Raw genomic sequence first — 19,628 nt, 5'->3', positions numbered from 1 at the left:
ATCAGACGGGGTTCGTGAGAGGGAGGCAGCTCTTTTCAAACGTTAGAAGGGTATTGAACGCCGTTATGGCACTGGCGGAGGGGAAGGAAACAGAGGTGGTTGTGGCATTGGACGCTGAGAAGCCGTTCGACCGGGTAGAATGGGGGTATTGATGGCAGTCCTGGAGAAGTTTGGGATACATAGAGAAATACAGCACAGGACAGGCCCTTCGGTCCACGATGTTGTGCCGAACTTTTGTCCTAGGTTAATCATAGATTATCATAGAATTTTGGACACTAAGGGCAATTTATCATGGCTAATCCACCCAACCTGCACATCTTTGGACTGTGGGAGGAAACCGGAGCACCCGGAGGAAACCTACGCACACACGGGGAAGATGTGTAGACTCCACACAGACAGTGACCCAAGCCGGAATCGAACCTGGGACCCTGGAGCTGTGAAGCAATTGTGCTATCCACAATGCTACCGTGCTACCCTTGAGAACAAATTAATCTACATTCCATTATTCTACCCTAATCCATGTACCTATCCAATAGCCGCTTGAAGGTCACTAATGTTTCCGACTCAACTACTTCCACAGGCAGTGCGTTACATGCCCCCACTACTCTGGGTAAAGAACCTACCTTTGACATCCCCCCTATATCTTCCACCATTTACCTTAAATTTATGTCCCCTTGTAATGGTTTGTTCCACCCGGGGAAAAAGTCTCTGACTGTCTACTCTAGCTATTCCCCTGATCATCTTATAAACCTCTATCAAGTCGCCCCTCATCCTTCTCTGTTCTAATGAGAAAAGGCCTAGCACCCTCAACCTTTCCTCGCAAGACCTACTCTCCATTCCAAGCAACATCCTGGTAAATCTCCTTTGCACCTTTTCCAAAGCTTCCACATCCTTTTTAAAATGAGGTGACCAGAACTGCGCACAGTACTCCAAATGTGGCCGTACCAAGGTTTTGTACAGCTGCAACATCACCTCGCGGCTCTTAAATTCAATCCCTCTGCTAATGAACGCGAGCACACCATAGGCCTTCTTCACAGCTCTATCCACTTGAGTGGCAACTTTCAAAGATCTATGAACATAGACCCCAAGATCTCTTTGCTCCTCCACATTGCCAAGAACCCTACCGTTAACCCTGTATTCCGCATTCATATTTGTCCTTCCAAAATGGACAACCTCACACTTGTCAGGGTTAAACTCCATCTGCCACTTCTCAGCCCAGCTCTGCATCCTAGCTATGTCTCTTTGCAGCCGACAACAGCCCTCCACACTATCCACAACTCCACCAATCTTCGTATCATCTGCAAGTTTACTGACCCACCCTTCAACTCCCTCATCCAAGTTATTAATGAAAATCACAAACAACAGAGGACCCAGAACTGATCCCTGCGGTACGCCACTGATAACTGGGCTCCAGGCTGAATATTTGCCATCCACCACCACTCTCTGACTTCTATTGGTTAGCCAGTTCGTTATCCAACTGGCCAAATTTCCCCTATCCCATGCCTCCTTACTTTTCTGCATAAGCCTACCATGGGGAACCTTATCAAATGCCTTACTAAAATCCATGTACACTATATCCACTGCTTTACCTTCATCCACATGCTTGGTCACCTCCTCAAAGAAGTCAATAAGACTTGTAAGGCAAGACCTACCCCTCACAAATCCGCGCTGACTATCCCTAATCAAGCAGTGTCTTTCCAGATGCTCAGAAATCCTATCCCTCAGTACCCTTTCCATTACTTTGCCTACCACCGAAGTAAGACTAACTGGCCTGTAATTCCCAGGGTTATCTCTATTCCCTTTTTTGAACAGGGGCACGACATTCACCACTCTCCAATCCCCTGGTACCACCCCTGTTGACAGTGAGGATGAAAAGATCATTGCCAACGGCTCTGCAATTTCATTTCTTGCTTCCCATAGAATCCTTGGATATATCCCGTCAGGCCCGGGGGACTTGTCTATCCTCAAGTTTTTCAAAACGCCCAACACATCTTCCTTCCTAACAAGCATCTCCTCGAGCTTACCAGTCTGTTTCACACTGTCCTCTCCAACAATATGGCCCCTCTCGTTTGTAAATACTGAAGAAAAGTACTCGTTCAAGACCTCTCCTATTTATCCAGTCTCAATACACAATCTCCCACTACTGTCCTTGATCGGACCTACCCTCGCTCTAGTCATTCTCATATTTCTCACATATGTGTAAGAGGCTTTGGGGTTTTCCTTGATCCTACCCGCCAAAGATTTTCCATGCCCTCTCTTAGCTCTCCTAATCCCTTTCTTCAGTTCCCTCCTGGCTACCTTGTATCCCTCCATCTCCCTGTCTGAACCTTGTTTCCTCAGCCTTACATAAGTCTCCTTCTTCCTCTTAACAAGCCATTCAACCTCTCTTGTCAACCATGGTTCCCTCACTCGACCATCTCTTCCCTGCCTGACAGGGACATACATATCAAAGACACGCAGTACCTGTTCCTTGAACAAGTTCCACATTTCACTAGTGTCCTTCCCTGACAGCCTATGTTCCCAATTTATGCACTTCAATTCCTGTCTGACAGCATTGTATTTACCCTTCCCCCAATTGTAAACCTTGCCCTGTTGCACGCACCTATCCCTCTCCATTACTAAAGTGAAAGTCGCAGAATTGTGGTCACTACCTCCAAAATGCTCCCCCACTAACAAATCTATCACTTGCCCTGGTTCATTACCAAGTACCAAATCCAATATGGCCTCCCCTCTGGTTGGACAATCTACATACCGTGTTAGAAAAGCTTCCTGGACACACTGCACAAACACCACCCCATCCAAACTATTTGATCTAAAGAGTTTCCACTCAATGTTTGGGAAGTTGAAGTCACCCATGACTACTACCCTGTGACTTCTGCACCTTTCCAAAATCTGTTTCCCAATCTGTTCCTCCACGTCTCTGCTGCTATTGGGGGGGCTATAGAATACTCCTAGTTTCTATTTCTGACTTCAACCCATACTACCTCAGTAGGCAGATCCTCCTCGAACTGCCTTTCTTCAGCTGTTATACTATCTCTAATTAACAATGCCACCCCCCCCTCCCCCCACCTCTTTTACCATCCTCCCTAATCTTGTTGAAACATCTATAACAACGTGTTCAACTGCACTCTCTCCCTATTCCTAGCCTCGCTATCAAGTGGCACCGGTAACAAACCAGAGATGACAACTCTGTCTGTCCTGGCCTTTAACTTCCAGCCTAACTCCCGAAACCTGTTTATTACCTCCACACCCGTTTTCCTACCTACGTCGTTGGTACCAATGTGCACCACGACGTCTGGCTGCTCACCCTCCCCCTTCAGGATCCAGAAGAAACGATCCGTGACATCCCTGGCACTGGCATCCGGGAGGCAACATACCATCCGGGAGTCTCGCACGTGACCACAGAATCTCCCATCTATTCCCCTAACCATTGAATCTCCTATTACTATTGCTTTTCTATTCTACCCCTTTCCCTTCTGAGCCCCAGAGCCAGACTCAGTGCCAGAGACCTGTCTGCTTGGGCCTTCCCCCGGTAGGTCACCCCCCCCAACAGCATCCAAAATGGTATACTTGTTTTGAAGGGGAACGGCCACAAGGGATCCCTGCACTGTCTGCCTGTTAGTTTTCTTTCTCCTGACTGTAACCCAGCTACTCTTGTCCAGTACCTTTGGTGTGGCTACCTCCCTGCAACTCTTCTCGATAACCCCCTCTGCCTCCCGGATGATCCGAAGTTCATCCAGCTCCAGTTCCCTAACACGGTCTCTGAGGAGCTGGAGTTGGGTGCACTTCCCGCAGGTATAGTCAGCGGGGACACCGGTGATATCCCTCACTACCCACATCCTACAGGAGGAGCATGCAACTGTCCTAGCCTCCATCCCCACTTACTTTACAGAATATAGCTGCCCTGTAGACCAATTGGACCTCTGCCCTCTGACTCTGCTCCCAGTCAGCTGCACTCTGCAAACTCCTGGCTCCCTTCTCGCACTTTGTGGAAATGAAATGAAAGGAGCACCTTGCTCCCGCCTCACCTAACTCCCTCAGTCACCAAACTCTCACTAGAGTACTCGAATGCACCAAGTTCAGCACTCCCTCAGTCACCAAACTCTCACTATAGCACTCAAATGCACCAAGTTCAGCACTCCCTCAGTCACCAAACTCTCACTATAGCACTCAAATGCACCAAGTTCAGCACTCCCTCAGTCACCAAACTCTCACTATAGCACTCAAATGCACCACGTTCAGCACTCCCTCAGTCACCAAACTCTCACTATAGCACTTAAATGCACCAAGTTCAGCACTCCCTCAGTCACCAAACTCTCACTATAGCACTCAAATGCACCAAGTTCAGCAATCCAGTGCAAACAAAGTCTGCACTGTAGCTGGATCCTTTTATACTGTGAATCTAGCCTCTGAAAACTGGCCTAATCCAATTAACTAATTAACAAGCTCCAGCTGCAAGTACCTACAAGTAGAACATTTGTTTAAAGCTGATTGGAAATTCACCTTCTTCTAAACCAAACAGCAACTTTTAAGTTAATTAACTAAATAAAAGAAATATTAGACTTTAGATAAAAATAAACCCTTATACTCCCTCAGTCACCAAACTCTCACTATAGGACTCAAATGCACCAAGTTCAGCACAAGTTCATCCAGTGCAAACTGGATTGGGCCAAGATTTGTGGACTGGGTAAAGCTACTACATAAGGAGCCGAGTGCGAGTGTCCGCACAAACAACATCAGCTCGAGATACTTTTCTCTCCACCGTGGGACTAGGCAGGGATGTCCTATATCCCCCCTACTGTTTGCACTCGCGATTGAGCCGTTGGCCATCGCATTAAGAGGTTCGGGGGTATGGAAAGGAATAGTGCGGGGGGGGGGGGAGGGATAGAGCATAGGTTGTCCTTATATGCTGATGACTTGCTGTTATACGTGTCAGAACTGAGTGTGTCAATCGGGGGATTATTGGAGCTGCTTCGGTGTTTGGGTCTTTCTCGGGGTACAAACTAAATCTAGACAAGAGTGAGTATTTTGTGATGACTCCCCGGTAGAGTCGGCCGGGGGTGGGGGCAGGAGTGGGGGGGGGGGGCTGCCTTTCCATAGGGCAGGGACTCACTTTAGATACCTGGGGGTGCAGGTTGCCTGGGAGAGGGGGGAGGGTCTCCGCAGGTACTACATTTCTAGTTTGGTGGGGAGAGTGAAAGCTGATCTGTTAAGGTGGGATGGTCTCCATCTGTCACTAGCGGGTCGGGTACAGGTGGTTCAAATGAACGTATTGCCGCAATTTCTGTTCATTTTCCAATGCCTGACGATTTTCCTGCCAAAGGCATTTTTCAGAGAGATTGAAGGAATGATTACCTCATTTATATGGGGAGAAAGGTGCTGCTACAGAGGGGAAGGCAGGCTGGGGGTTTGGGTCTTCCGAACCGATGTATTATTACTGGGCGGCGAATGTGGAGAAGGTGCGGAGCTGGGTCAGAGGGGTTGATTCCCAGTAGGTCAGAATGGGGGAGAGTTTGTGCAGGGGGTCAGGATTGAAAGCACTAGCAACAGCGTGGCTCCCGATAGCCCTGGGGAAGCACTCAGGGAGTTTGGTAATAATAGCTTCATTGAGAACTTGGAGGCAGTTTCGCGAACACTTCGGGTTGGGGTGCAGAGTCAAGGGAAATGCCGATTCGGGGAAACCACAGATTTAAGCCAGGGTAGTGGGATGGAAATTTTCAGTAATGGGAGGAGAAGGGGATTGAGAAACTAAAAGATTTGTTTCTTGGGGGTCGGTTTGCAGGATTGAAGGAGCTGGAAGCGTAGTATGGGCTGGAGCAGGGAGAAATGTTTAGATACATGCAGGTTCTAGATTTTGCCAGGAAGGAGATACAGAGCTTCCCTGGGGAGCCGGCCTCCACATTGTTGGAGGAGGTGCTAACGACATGGGGACTAGAGAAGGGGGTAGTGTCGGCGGTTTACGGAGCTATTTTGGAAGAGGGGAAGGCACCACTGGAAGAGATCAAAGCAAAGTGGGAGGAAGAGTTGGGAGAGGGTATGGAGGAGGGGTTATGGTGCGAGGTGCTCCGGAGAGTGAATGCCTCCACCTCATGCACGGGGTTGGCGCTGATACATCTGAAGGTGGTATATTGAGCACACCTCATGAGGGCGAGAATGAGCCGATTCTTTGAAGGGGTAGAAGATGTGTGTGAACGTTGCGGGGGAGGGCCTCAAATCACCTTCATATGTTTTGGTCTAGCCCAAAGCTGGAGGATTCCTGGAAGGAGGGTTTTAGAGTAATCTCTAAAGTGGTGCACGTGAAACTGGACCCGGGCCCTCGGAAGGCCATATTCGGGGTTTTGGACCAGCCGGGGTAGTAAACGGGTGCGGAGGAGGAGTAGCCTTTGCCTCGTTGATCGCCCGAAGGTGGATCCTGATGGGATGGAGAGCAACCTCTCCACCCTGTGCCCTGGCATGGCGGGGGGGTCCTGTTGGAACTCTTGACTCTTGAGAAGGTTAAATTTGAACTGAGGGGAAGGATGGAGTTGTTCGACAAGTCATGTGCATTATTCATTATGCACTTTCAAGAACTGGATAACATCGAACATTAGTTGGGGGGGATGGTTGGGAGGGTTGGGGGGAGGAGTACTGTATGTGTTAATGGTGACTATGGGTGATTTGTGATTCCTTTTTGTCATTTGTTTATGTGAACATGCGGGCTAATGTTTGGGGGTTGGTGGGAGGATGGGATCGTTGTTATTGATATGAGGATTGACATATTCATTACTGATTATTGTTTATTGTTGGTGGGTGTAAATTTGAGAGAAAATGTGAAAAAGGAGAATAAAAATATTTTTTAAAAATACTCCAAATGGGATCTGACCTGTGCCTTGTATAGCCTCAGATGCACATCCCTGGATTTGTATTCTCGCCCTCTCGACATGAATGCTAACATTGCATTTGCCTTCTTAACTACCGATAAAGCCTGCACATTATCCTTAAGACAATCGTGAACAAGGACTCCCAAGTCCCTTTGTGCTCCTGATTTCCTGAGCACCTCCCCATTTAGAAAATAGTCCATGCCTCCATCTCTCCTTCCAAATTGCATAACCTCACACTTTTCCACATTGTATTACATCTGCCACTTCTTTGCCCACTCTCCCAGCCTGTCCAAGTCCTTCTGCAGGCTGCCTGCTTCTCAATACTACCTGTCCCTCTGCACATCTTTGTATCATCTGCAAATTTAGCAACAGTGCCTTTAGTTCCTTCTTCCAGATTATTAATTTCTATTGTGAAAAATTGTGGTTACAGCACAGACCTCTGAGGCACACCACTAGTCACCAGCTGCCAACCTGATAAAGACCCCTTTATCCCCACTCTCTGCCTTCTGCTAGCCAGCCAATCTTCTATCCATGCCTGGATCTTACACTTAACACCATGGGCTCTTAACTTATTTAACAGTTTCTTATGTGACATCTTGTCAAAGGTCTTCTGGAAATCTAATTAAATCAGGTCCACTTGTTCTCCTTTGTCTAACTTTCTTGTTATTCCTCAAAGACATGGCCTCCCCTTGACGAAGCCGTGTTAACTCAGTCCTATTTTACCATGCACTTCCAAGTATTTCACAATCTCATCTTTAATACTGTATTCTAAAATCTTACCAATGACCGAAGTCAGGCTAACCGGCCTATAATTTCCCGTCTTCTGCCTCCCTCCCTTCTTAAACAGCGGTGCTACAATAGCCACTTTCCAGTCTTCCGGGACCCTTCCTGGCTCCAGTGATTCCTGAAAGATCACCACCAATGCTTTCACAATCTCCTCAGCTATCTCTTTTGGAACCCTGGGGTGTAGTCCATCCGGTGCAGGTGATTTATCCACCTTCCGACCTTTCAGTTTCTCCAGAACCTTCTCCTAAGTAATGGTCACTGCACTCACCTCTACTCGCTGGTTCTCCTGGAGCTCTGGCAGCCCACTAGTGCCTTCCACCGTGAAGACTGATGTAAAGTAACTATTCAGTTCCTCTGCCATTTCTTTGTTTCGTACTATTACTTCTCCAGCCATATTTTCCAGTTGTCCAATGTCTATCCTTGCCTCTCTCTTACCTTTTATATGTTGAAAAAAACTCTTCCTATCTTCTTTTATATTATGAGCTACCTTGCACTAATACATCATCTTCCCACCCTCTATTGAACATAGAACATAGAACAGTACAGCACAGAACAGGCCCTTCGGCCCTCGATGTTGTGCCGAGCAATGATCACCCTACTCAAACCCACGTATCCACCCTATACCCGTAACCCAACAACCCCCCCTTAACCTTACTTTTTAGGACACTACGGGCAATTTAGCACGGCCAATCCACCTAACCCGCACATCTTTGGACTGTGGGAGGAAACCGGAGCACCCGGAGGAAACCCACGCACACACGGGGAGGACATGCAGACTCCACACAGACAGTGACCCAGCCGGGAATCGAACCTGGGACCCTGGAGCTGTGAAGCATTTATGCTAACCACCATGCTACCGTGGTGCCCCTATTGCTTTTTTAGTTGTCCTCTGCTCGCTTTTAAAGGCATCCCAATCCTCTGGCTTCCCACTAATCCTCGCCACTTTGTTCTTCATTAGTTTTTATGCTGTCCTTGACTTCCCTCGTTAGCCATGGATGCCTTGTCCTCCCCTTTGCATGTTTCCTCCTCCTTGGGATGAATAAATGTGCCTCCCGAATACCACCCAAAAGCTCCTGCCATTGTTGTTCCACTGTTTTCCCTGCTCGGCTCCTTTTCCAGTCAACTCTGGCCAGCTCCTCCCTCATGCCTTTGTAGTTACCCTTATTTAATTGTAATACCGTTACATCTGATTGCAGCTTCTCCCTCTCAAACTGCAGGGGTAAATTCTATCATATTGTGGTCACTGCTCCCTAAGGGTTCCTTCACCTCAATTTCCCTAATCAAGTCTACCTCATTACACATCACCAAATCTAGAATTGCCTGTTCCCTAGTCGGCTCTGTCACAAGCTGCTCAAAAAACCATCTCTCTGACATTCCACAAATCCTTTCTTGGGATCCTCTACCAACCTGATTTTCCCAGTCCACCTGCATATTTAAGTCCTCCATGATTATTGTGATATTGCCTTTTTTACATGCCTTTTCTATCTCCTGATTTATTTTCTGCCCCACATCCTGACTACTGCTAGGGGGCCTATACATAACTCCCATCAGGGTCTTTTTACCTTTGCGATTCCTCAACTCTACCCACAGAGATTCTATGCCTTCTGATCCTATATCGCTCCTTGCTATCGATTTAACTTCATTCTTCACTAACAATGCAACCCCACCCCCTTGGCCCATCTGCCTGTCCTTTCGATAGGACACATATCATTGGATATTTAGATCTCAGCCCTGATCTCCTTGCAGCTACGTCTCTGTGATGCCCACATCATCGTACCAGCCAATTTCAATGTGCGCAACAAGCTCATTTACCTTGTCCTGTATACTACGTGCATTTAGGTACAACACCCTCAATCCTGCATTGACCACCTCCCTTTTCACATTTGTCACCTTTTTTGCACTTCCTGAGGGTGATGTTGTTCTTTTACTTTGGTTCTCTATTTCCCCTTCAGTTATTACACCTTCTAAGCTCACATTCCGGTTCCCACCCCCCGCTATACTAGTTTAGATCCTCCCAATTTACTCCATCCAGAATATCGGTGCCTCTCCAGTTTAGATGCAATCTGCCATTCTTGTACAGGTCCCACCTGCCCCCGAAGAGACCCCAAGGGTCCAAAAATCTGTTTAGCCACATGTTTAGCTGCACTATCCTCCTATTTCTAGCCTGACTGGCACGTGGCACAGGGAGTAATCCTGCGATTACAACCCTAGAGGTCCTGCTTTTTAGCTTACTGCCTAACTTGCTGAATTCCTTCTGCAGGACCTCATCACTCTTCCTGCCTATTTCATTAGTACCTATATGTACTACGACCTCTGACTGTTCACCCTCCGCCTTCAGGATGTCCTGTGTTTGTTCAGAGACATCCTTGACCCTGTCACCAGGGAGGCAACATAACATCCTGGAATCTCTTTAACATCCACAGAAGCACCAAATGTGCCCCTTAATGTAGAGCCCCCTATAACTATCGCTCTCCTACACTTTGCCCTCCCCTGCTGAGCAACAGAGCCAGTTGTGGTCCCACTGTTCTGGCTGCTGTTGTTTTCCCCTGATAGGCTATCCACCCCAACAGTATCCAAAACGGTATACTTGTTAGAGAGGGGGACAGCCACAGGGGATTAGCGGTCACCCATCTGTCTGCCTGCACCTTGGGTGTGGCCACATCACTATAACTCCTCTCTATGATGCTTTCCGCCACCTGCATGCTCCGAAGTGCATCCAACTGCTGCTCCAACTGAACCACGGGGTCTCTGAGGAGCTGCCATTGGTTACATTTGCTGCAGATGTAGTTGACCGGAACGCTGGAAGCATCACAGATCTGCCACATCTCACAGTTAGAGCAATGCACCCTGCTGAGTGACATTTATGCACTAGTTAATTAATTTAAAATAAATACTTGAATTATTGTTAGATTTGAGTTACAATTAACTATATGGCCCTGGTGCTAGATTTTTACTGTAGAATTTAATGCTAAAATCTGATCTCTGCCCTCAGGTTTAGTTACTCCTCTACTTTGTTAATTCTTAAGTTTTAATTTTTTTTCAATGTTTTTTTTCAAATTTAACAGATTTCCTACCAGCCAATCAGTTTACAGCTTTACTGTGATGTTACTTCAGTTTTTCTGCCCTACAATTTGAACAGGTATTTGCACCATTTACCTTCTCGGGATGCTCTCTGGATCTCTCACTGCAGATTAACAGTTACAAAGACAGAAGAAGAAAACAAAACAAAAAGAGAAAAAGCACCTCCTCCCACTCCCTGAATTGCCACACTGCTCCAAATTACCAAGTTCCAATCCCCACTTTGGCTGTGTCACTCACTCAGGCTGTTTCAAACCTCACCTGCATGTTTAGCATGTTTGGTTGTTTAGAAGGGCTGGGTGTGGGAGGGGTTTCTTTGTTGGTCTTTGTGTTAGGTATATTGGGAGGTGGGGGAGGGGGGGCACCTTGCCAGCAAACCAAAGTTAGTTAATGAATGGGAGCAAGGTGGGAGGAGGGGCCACGTTCGGCCAAGCCTGTGTGGACAGGTTTTGGTGGGCCTAAGAGGTGTATATAGTGGGGGGCGTGGGGAGTATGCTGAGAGGAGTGGTTTAGAAAGGATGTAGTTGTGGGGTTTCTGGGATGGGGGAGCGGGAGTTGGTTGATGGTGACTTGAGGCAGGGCTTGGTCTGATTCATGGGGCAGGGCCAGGGGCCATTTTGGAAAGACGATGAGCCTAGGAGGTCAGTGGGGGGGTGGGTGGGCAGGTGTGTCCCACTGGGTGGGCATGGCTGGGAGGGGCATGGGGGAGGTGAGAGACCCCAGTCCGAATCGTAAAATGGAACGTGTGGGGATTGGGTGGATCGATGAAACGGGCGAGAGTCTTTTTACATTTAAAGAGCCTGTGAGCCGATGTGGTGCTGTTGCAGGGAATCCACCCAACGGTGAAGGACCAGATTAGACTTCGGAAGGATTGGGTGAGTCAGGTGTTTCACTCGGACTTTGATAGCAGGGCCCAGGAGGGTAGAGGCGCCAGTGGGTGAGAGAGTTAGATTTCAGATGGAGAATGTAGTGGTGGATCAAGGGGGCAGATACGTTATAGTAACGGGTGGTTTGGAGGGGTGGTTGTTGATGTTGGTTAGTGTGTATACCCTGAATTGGGATGATGTAGGGTTTATGAGTAGGATGTTGGTGGCCACCCTGAGGCTGGACATGCACAGCTAATTTTAGGGGGGGATTTAAACATGGTGTTGCATCTGAAGATGGATCGGTCTAAGCCATGCTCAATGACACAATTGGGGGAGGGGGTATTGCCAGCATTTATCAATGAGATGGAGGGAGGGGACACATGGCGGTTCTTACATCCAGGGGATAGAGAGTATTCCTTTTTCTCGCTGGTGCATAATGTATATTCAAGAATTGATTTCTTTATTATGGACAGATCGTTATTGTCGGGAGTGAGGAAGGCGGAATACTCGGCAATCAATAATTCAGATCATGGACTTCTGGTTGCGGCTATGCGGAGCTAAGTCGCACATTCGGCAGCTCCCGCTAGAAACTGACTTTTGGGCTCGTTTTAGGGCCCGCAACGGCGCTTATTCAACGTTTCCCGGTGTGGGAAGGGGACAGCAACAGTCCCCTGATAGTGTATGGATTGGACCAGGAGTGGGGCGATTAAAAATGCGGCATTGCAGCAAATAACGGTGCGAAGGAAGACCAAGCTGGCGGCGGGGGGAGACCAGGCAGCATGGACGCAGTGGGTGCAGGAGCAGCAGGAGTTGCTCCAGCGCTGATTTAAGGAACTGAAAGCAGAGCTGCTGGAGCCGATGAAGGCTTCAATCGATAAGCTGCTGGAGACCCAAACAGTCCAAGGGGCGGCGATCCGGGAGGTCTGGCAACAGGTCTCAGAGAATGAGGATGAGATCCTAGGCCTGGCAGTGAAGGTGGAGGCGCACGAGGCGCTCCAAAGAAATGGCAGGCGAAGTTCGAGGAGATGGAGAATCGGTCGAGGCGGAAGAACCTGCGGATCCTGGGCCTCCCGGAAGGGCTGGAGGGATTGGACATGGGAGCCTATGTGGTCACCATGCTGAATTCGCTGATGGGAGCTTCCAGGGGCCCATGAAGCTGGAGGGGGCCCTCTGAGTGCCGGCGAGGAAGCCCAAGCCCAGCGAGCCGCCGCGGGCGGTGCTGGTGTGGTTCCACCGGTTTGCTGATCGAGAATGTGTGCTAAGGTAGGCCAAGAAGGAGCGGAGCCGCAGGTGGGAGAAAGCAGAGGTACGGATCTACCAGGATTGGAGCGCAGAGGTGGCGAAGAAGAGGGCTAGTTACAATCGGGCGAAGGTAGTGCTGCACAGGAGAGGGGTGAAGTTCGGTATGCTGCAGCTAGCGCATTTGTGGGTCACCTACAAGGACCGACACCATTATTTCAAGTCCCCGGAGGAGGTGTGGGCCTTTTTTCAAGCCGAAAACTGGACTTGGACTGAGGGTCGGGGGTGAGGGGTCGCAGTGGAGGGATGGTTGGGGATTGTTGTGTTGTGTTCCCAGGGGGGCTTCTTTGTTCTTCGTTCTCTGTTTTTCGGGTGTTGATTGGGCATTGTTTCGATTTGGTCCGCCGGGTGGGCTCGTGGGGGTGGGGTAGGTAAACAGCTTGGGGGGTTGATGGTCGGTCGGGGTGATGGGGCCCTGCGGGGGGAGGGGGGGGAATCGGGTTGCTGCTGGAATGGCGAAGGGGGAGCTAGAGTTGGTGGAGGGGCCCCCGGAAATGCTCCGTCACCTGGTAATGGCCCCAGGACCGGTACCTGGTCGTGCCAAACCGGCAGCCTGGCAGTGCTATCCAGGCCTCCTGGAGTGACAGAATGCCACCCCGCTCTGTCCCGACCACCCAGGTGTCTATAATGACCTGGGAGACCCCTCCCCCAGATGACTTGTCCACATTTGTGGAAACCAGTACTAAATGACACCCTCGCGAGTTCTCCTAGGCACGGTTGTTAGGTCCTGAGCACCAGGAGAATCCTGCAAACGCATATTTAAATGAGCTCAATGGATCATTTAAATATGCTGATCTGGATTTCGCCCAGTGAGGGCAAGATCCAGATTGTGACATCTCGGGAGACACTGTTAAATCTGGCAAGGTGTCTCGAGCATCGCACATCTCGCCAGAGGACATTTCCGAGGTTCAACGGGTCTCGTCCCAACAGCAAGTCGGGTGCTAAGAGGCCGTTAAGTTGCGCCCCAACTTATAGGGTTATAGGGTGGATACGTGGGTTTGAGTAGGGTGATCATGGCTTGGCACAACATTGAGGGCCGAAGGGCCTGTTCTGTGCTGTACTGTTCTATGTTCTATGTTCTATCTGCTCAATGCTACAAGTCAATGAAATGGTTCAACTCTGGGTTTTCTTTGTCACCTTTATATAAGCAATAAAAAAATCACAAGTTTTGAGAGTGTCAACAGCCTTGCTCTATAATCATGTCATCCTTTAACCAAAGTGATTAAACCCATTCGTTAGAGTGATTCCTTTTTGCTCGCCTCGATTAACTAAGAGATGGTTTTGTAAGCTGAAGGACAGATAAATTGTCTCATTCCCACCAGTCCAGTAAGAAACTGTCATGGTTTTCATTAATGTGTCTATAAAAACCTGCAGCAAAGATCTTAAAAGATAGCAAATAACCAGTGAAGACCGAGTAAGTAGTGAAGATGATATTAGGAAATTAGGATTATTATACATTGAACAGGCAAGTAGCTTTATAGAACAATGTGAAGTACAAGGTAAGACAGCAAGCAGGGCATATACATATAACTGCAAGGAATGAAACAATTAACGTTGGAGAATGAACATTTTATAATTGTGAAAAAAGGTTATGTACATTTTAATACCAAATCCTCCAGAAATCAGGGGCGGGATTCTCCCAACAGGCGGCTAAGTGCCGACGCCGGAGTAAAAACGGGAGTGTTTTACTCCGGCGTCCGCGCCCGTTCCGGGACCCCATTCTGCATCCCACAGGGGGCTAGGATGGTGCTAGAGTGGCCCACGCTGCTCCAGCTGCTGATCCCGGCCTGAACCCGGCGCCGCGGGGTCCGCGCATGTGCAGTTGGGCCGGCGCCAACTAGCGCATGAGCAGTGGCCTTCTTCCCCGCGCCGACCCAGGCGCCAAATGATGCAGGGAGGAAAGGAGGCCGGGGGGCAGAGAGGCTGGCCTGCCGATCGGTGGGCCCCGATCACGGGCCAGGCCACTATGGAGCCCCCCCCCATGGTTGGACCCCCTCCCCGCCCCCACAGGCCAACCCCGGCCCCTTCTCTGCCAAGATCCCGCCGGCTCAGAGGATGTTAGAACGGCACTGGCGGAACTCGGCTTTTTGTTGACGGCCACTAGGTCCATTCGGGCCGAAGAATCAGCAATTCACTGTGCCGGCCCAGGCCGGAGAGTTAGCGAATACCCCGACCACAGCCGCGCCGACCACGCTGGTGCGATTCTCCGACCCGGCAGGGGGCCGGAGAATTCCGCCCCAGTGCTTTAAAGAATTCTCATACCAGTTGTTAATTTGAAACTTACCTTCAAGAAACATTTTTTTCTGGCGTTACCACAACTGTCCACTTAAGCATGCAGATATGCAGACTCATCACCAAGAAACAGCACATTAGGGACAACTGGCTTATAAATAGAGAGAGGAATCACCCATTTCATTGCACTTTAACACGTAGGATAAATTAGCAATATATATCTGTCTGCTGTTATAGCCCATGGTTTAGAAAACTCCAAAGTATATTATGGAGTTCACCTGACCTATAACTGTTTATTGAATTTGGCTAGGATGAGCACATGAGCCTGCCTTTCAGGTGTTATTCAACAGAGTTCTGAGGTGCTTTTAATTTAAAAAAAACAAGCTTTATTCTATGAATGTAGTTCGCATTCGTATAAACACACACAGTAAATGTTTTTAACAACTACAAAGATAAAGACCCCACACAGCTACAGTAATCTCTGTATAACCCTTAATGAATTCCCCCTTAACTGTTCCAATTCACTAACAAAATCCAAGTAAAACCAGAAACTCCTTTTCAAAGGTGTGGCCCAGCAGATGGCATTCTTATTGATTTAGACTTGTTATTGATACTCTGTTCCCTTTTTCAAACAGCAGGTTTGAATTCCTTACAGAAAGCAATGATCTCTTTTAAGTTATCAAGCAGTCTGGAAACAGATTTTAAAATGAAGGTAGAGAGCCACTTCTTTCAACCTGTGCAGTTCAAAACCAGCCCAAAACCCAAAGCAAAAGTAAAACCCAGAGAGCCACAGCCCAGCTCCACCCACACAATGACACCACTGAAGCCATGTGAAAAGCCAAAAACGTTTCTTAAAGGGACACTCTCATGAAACTTCCTCCACTGAATAACTACTTTACTGCATACTAAATGGACTGAAACATCAAAGCACACAATGGAAAGAAGCACATATTCAACATTCTTTAAGTATTGCCCCCACACATGGCGAGTGCACACAACTACATTTCAACTCAACAACAGATTTCAACACAATTGAACCAAAGGTGAAAGCTCCACATGTGGGACTGAGGGTAACGCAACACACACCTTAAACACAAAACACAATTTAAAAGCACACTTACTGTCAAACTCTGGCATCGATGCGGAGTCTGATACTTCAGCAAATTTCCTCCCTAAAATATAAAATAAAATACTTCAGTGAAGGGCAAGTTAAACTAAAACCTAAATTATTAGCACACACGATTGAGAGAATAAAACCTGTTTAAGTGTTGATTCAAAGTAAATAATTGGCCAACTGACCACCAAACTGAATGGTTTTTGTGTAATTTCTCACAAGGAATATTTAATGAATTGATACCACCATGCTGTAGGAAAAATGTAATTACACTTATACTAATTATTTCCCCACTTGACACACAAATCATCCTACTACTTCAGGATTATACTGGAGCATGATGACAAGCCCAAATACTTGTTCATGCAATATGTCTATTCTTTCAGTTTGAAAAAGTGATGTATCTTTTGTTTTGAACATCAAGACTCGCTCTTCAGTTCCTTACCTTCTTCCCTTGCTATATTATCGCCATGATCTCCCATCACTCAATAGCTTCCCAGTCTCCTCTCCTCCACAAGATTCAACTCCAACTTCTTACTGCACATTTGCCAAATAATTTTACGATCCCAGTTGATGTTATAACTGGATGGGAAGAACCCAGAATGGAACCCTGGCCCAAAAGACAGTGGCTGGATTCTCTGTATCAGAGATTAAGTGCTGACACCGGGACTGAATCGGTGGTTTTCGAAGACCAAGGAAGTTGGCGTTGGTTCCGGAGCAATTCAGGATTGGTTAATGGGCTAACACCGACGCCAAAATTCTAGTGAAAAATGATATCTGATTCACCAGGGTTGGGATTGACACACAAGAGGTGGACAAGCTGCAGCCACATTTGAGCACTCCACTCCCCACACACACTCATTCCAGCCAACAAGAAGAGCTGTAAGTGGTTCGCAGATGCGGAGCAAGACCCTGCAGGACACCATGAAGGAGAGGTGGGACACCCAGGCCGGGATTCTCCGGCGGCGTGATTCTCCATTACGCTGGCACTCGGGGGCGGGGGGGTTTCCCGACAGCGTGGTGCTGCCCCACAATGGAAACCCCATTGACTGACTGGCGTAACGGAGAATTCCCCCCAGCCAGTCAGGGCAGAAATGTGACATGACGGGGCGGAGAATCCTGCCCCCTGTTCCCCAGGCTGAGAAGGAAGCTGCCACCCGCCGCCGTTCACCAGGCCTGGGTGCAGGTGGCAGAGACTGTGAGCACCATGGGCCTCACCACCAGGATTAGCCAACAGTGCTGGAAAAAGCTGCATGACCACCTCGGGGCGCCTGAGTGAATAGCCAGCACCATGCCACTGGCATCATCGCACAAACCCGTAAACCCCCCCCCCCCACCCAGAGGGTAACCGAACCCCCGGCAGTCTGCTCACACCCTACCCTGCACCACATGTCAGCACCCATAACGCATGCCATGGCCGGATGCCCTGTTCACAAAGGCACCAGCTGCCCAACGCTGTGCTGCCCGCATCCGACTGCCTAACATTATGCATTTTCTGTTTTCCCTCCCCCAGGAGAAAGCGCCGCACAAGCGCAGAGAGAGAAGACTAGAGGGACCTGCAGCCCTCACTGTCGCGGAGTGGTGGGCACTAGACCTGAGCCCGGGAAGAGGGAAGTCGCAGAGGTGGAAGTCGACATGGGGAACTAAGTGAGCACCCGCTGAGTTGCGGTGTCCCTTTGGCACACGTGGCACAAACCCAAACACCACCCCATACCATCCCGCCATCCCACCTCCCCCACTTCACCCTAACCCCAGCACCCCACCACCTCCACATCACCCCACCATCCCAACCCAAGAACCCCACAACAACCCCACCACCTCCGCACCAACCCACCACCTCACCTCCCCCATACCACCACCCCACCTCCCCCACACCACCAACCAACCCGCGGTCCAACCATGCGGCATGTCTTGTGTTGTGCAGGATCACCTGAAGATGAGGCTTCTGGCTTCCCCCGCCCCGGCCACAACCCCAGGACACGTGCAGTGATGAGGTGGCATCAGACAACGATGCGAACCCCCAAACACTAGCCCGCGACATCGCAGAGCACCAGTCCAGGGACGACACTTACTTCCTGACACAGCTGTCTCCAACACCCTCCACCACCCCAGAGAAGAAGCTCCTGGGGCATTACATGGTGCGCACCACACACGTGCATCACGGAGAGGGAGGAACTCCCGATGGTCGGCGGGTGGGCTGACCCCTGGGGCAAGCTGCCGTCCAGATGGGTCTCGGACTTCTGGAATAGGTAGTCCCATCGATGCTAAAGATGCAGTTGCAGAACAAGGGAGGACAATGAGGCATTGTCGGCGAGCATCCAGCACCTGCAGGTGCAGTTGGAGGAGTCTAAGCACCTTCAGGGGAAGGAGGCTGTGCCGACTATGCGTGCCACCCAGGTTATCACCGCCCGTGTGGCGTCCGGAGTGGGGGTCTTGGTTGGAAAGGTTTCAGTCTTGTGTCAAGGCCTGGGGTACAGAGTGCGGTCGGTTGCCAAGGCATAGGTCAAGGCTGCCCTATCACAGGCAGCTATGTACTAGGGTCACCTGGAAATTGCTGCAGCACTCCAGAGCTTGGCCCAGTCACAACAGGTCATGGCTGCAGGCATTGAGGGCATTGACATGGCATTGGCTGACCTGAGCCAGTCACGGGGACCTGGCACAGTCACTGAGTGATGTGGTACAGTCCCAGATGCCCCACCCCCTGCCCCACAAGGCAGCCATACCAGTGGCAGGATTGGCACCCACGTTCACTCCTCCCTCCGCTCTCTCTCTCAGCTGTCACTGCGCCTGGTTGCAGATTTTTAAAACCAGAAGTAAACCTCGCCATTGGTAATTCATAGAATCATAAAATTTACAGTGCAGAAGGAGCCATTCGGCCCATCAAGTTTTCACCGGCTGTTGGAAAGAACACCCTACCTAAGACCACATCTCCACCCTATCCCCGTAACCCAGTCTAACCTTTTTGGTCACTAATGCCAATTTAGCATATCCAATCCACCTAACCTGCACATCTTTGGAATATGGGAGGAAACCGGAGCAAACCCACGCAGACACGGGGAGAACGTGCAAACTCCGCACAGACAGTGACCCAAGCCAGGAATCGAACCTAGGACCCTGGAGCTCTACATAGATTACATAGAATTTACAGTGCAGAAGGAGGCCATTCGGCCCATCGAGTCTGCACCGGCTCCTGGAAAGAGCACCCTACCCAAGGTTAACACCTCCACCCTATCCCCATAACCCAGTAACCCCACCCAACACTAAGGGCAATTTTGGACACTAAGGGCAATTTATCATGGCCAATCCACCTAACCTGCACATCTTTGGACATCCGAAGCAACTGTGATAACCACTTTGCTACCGTGCCCCCTAATTCCTCCTAGCAGAGGCGGA

The 19,628-nt window shown here is 49.3% G+C and overlaps 1 protein-coding gene across 1 annotated transcript in view; it reads right to left on the bottom strand.

The window, feature by feature from the left end:
- The window catches only part of LOC119975033 (receptor-type tyrosine-protein phosphatase U-like), a 1,028,343-nt gene that overhangs the window by 926,631 nt on the left and 82,084 nt on the right, over positions 1–19,628 (bottom strand). The window contains exon 2 of the mRNA XM_038814894.1: positions 16,243–16,293. Coding sequence (XP_038670822.1) covers positions 16,243–16,293 — 51 coding nt within the window. The remainder of the gene's footprint in view (positions 1–16,242; positions 16,294–19,628) is intronic.

The sequence above is a fragment of the Scyliorhinus canicula genome, chromosome 1 (genome assembly GCF_902713615.1).
Source record: "Scyliorhinus canicula chromosome 1, sScyCan1.1, whole genome shotgun sequence".
NCBI classification, from domain to species: Eukaryota; Metazoa; Chordata; class Chondrichthyes; order Carcharhiniformes; family Scyliorhinidae; genus Scyliorhinus; species Scyliorhinus canicula.
The sequence above is the reverse complement of the archived record's forward strand: the minus strand, read 5'-3'. Positions and strand labels throughout refer to the sequence as shown.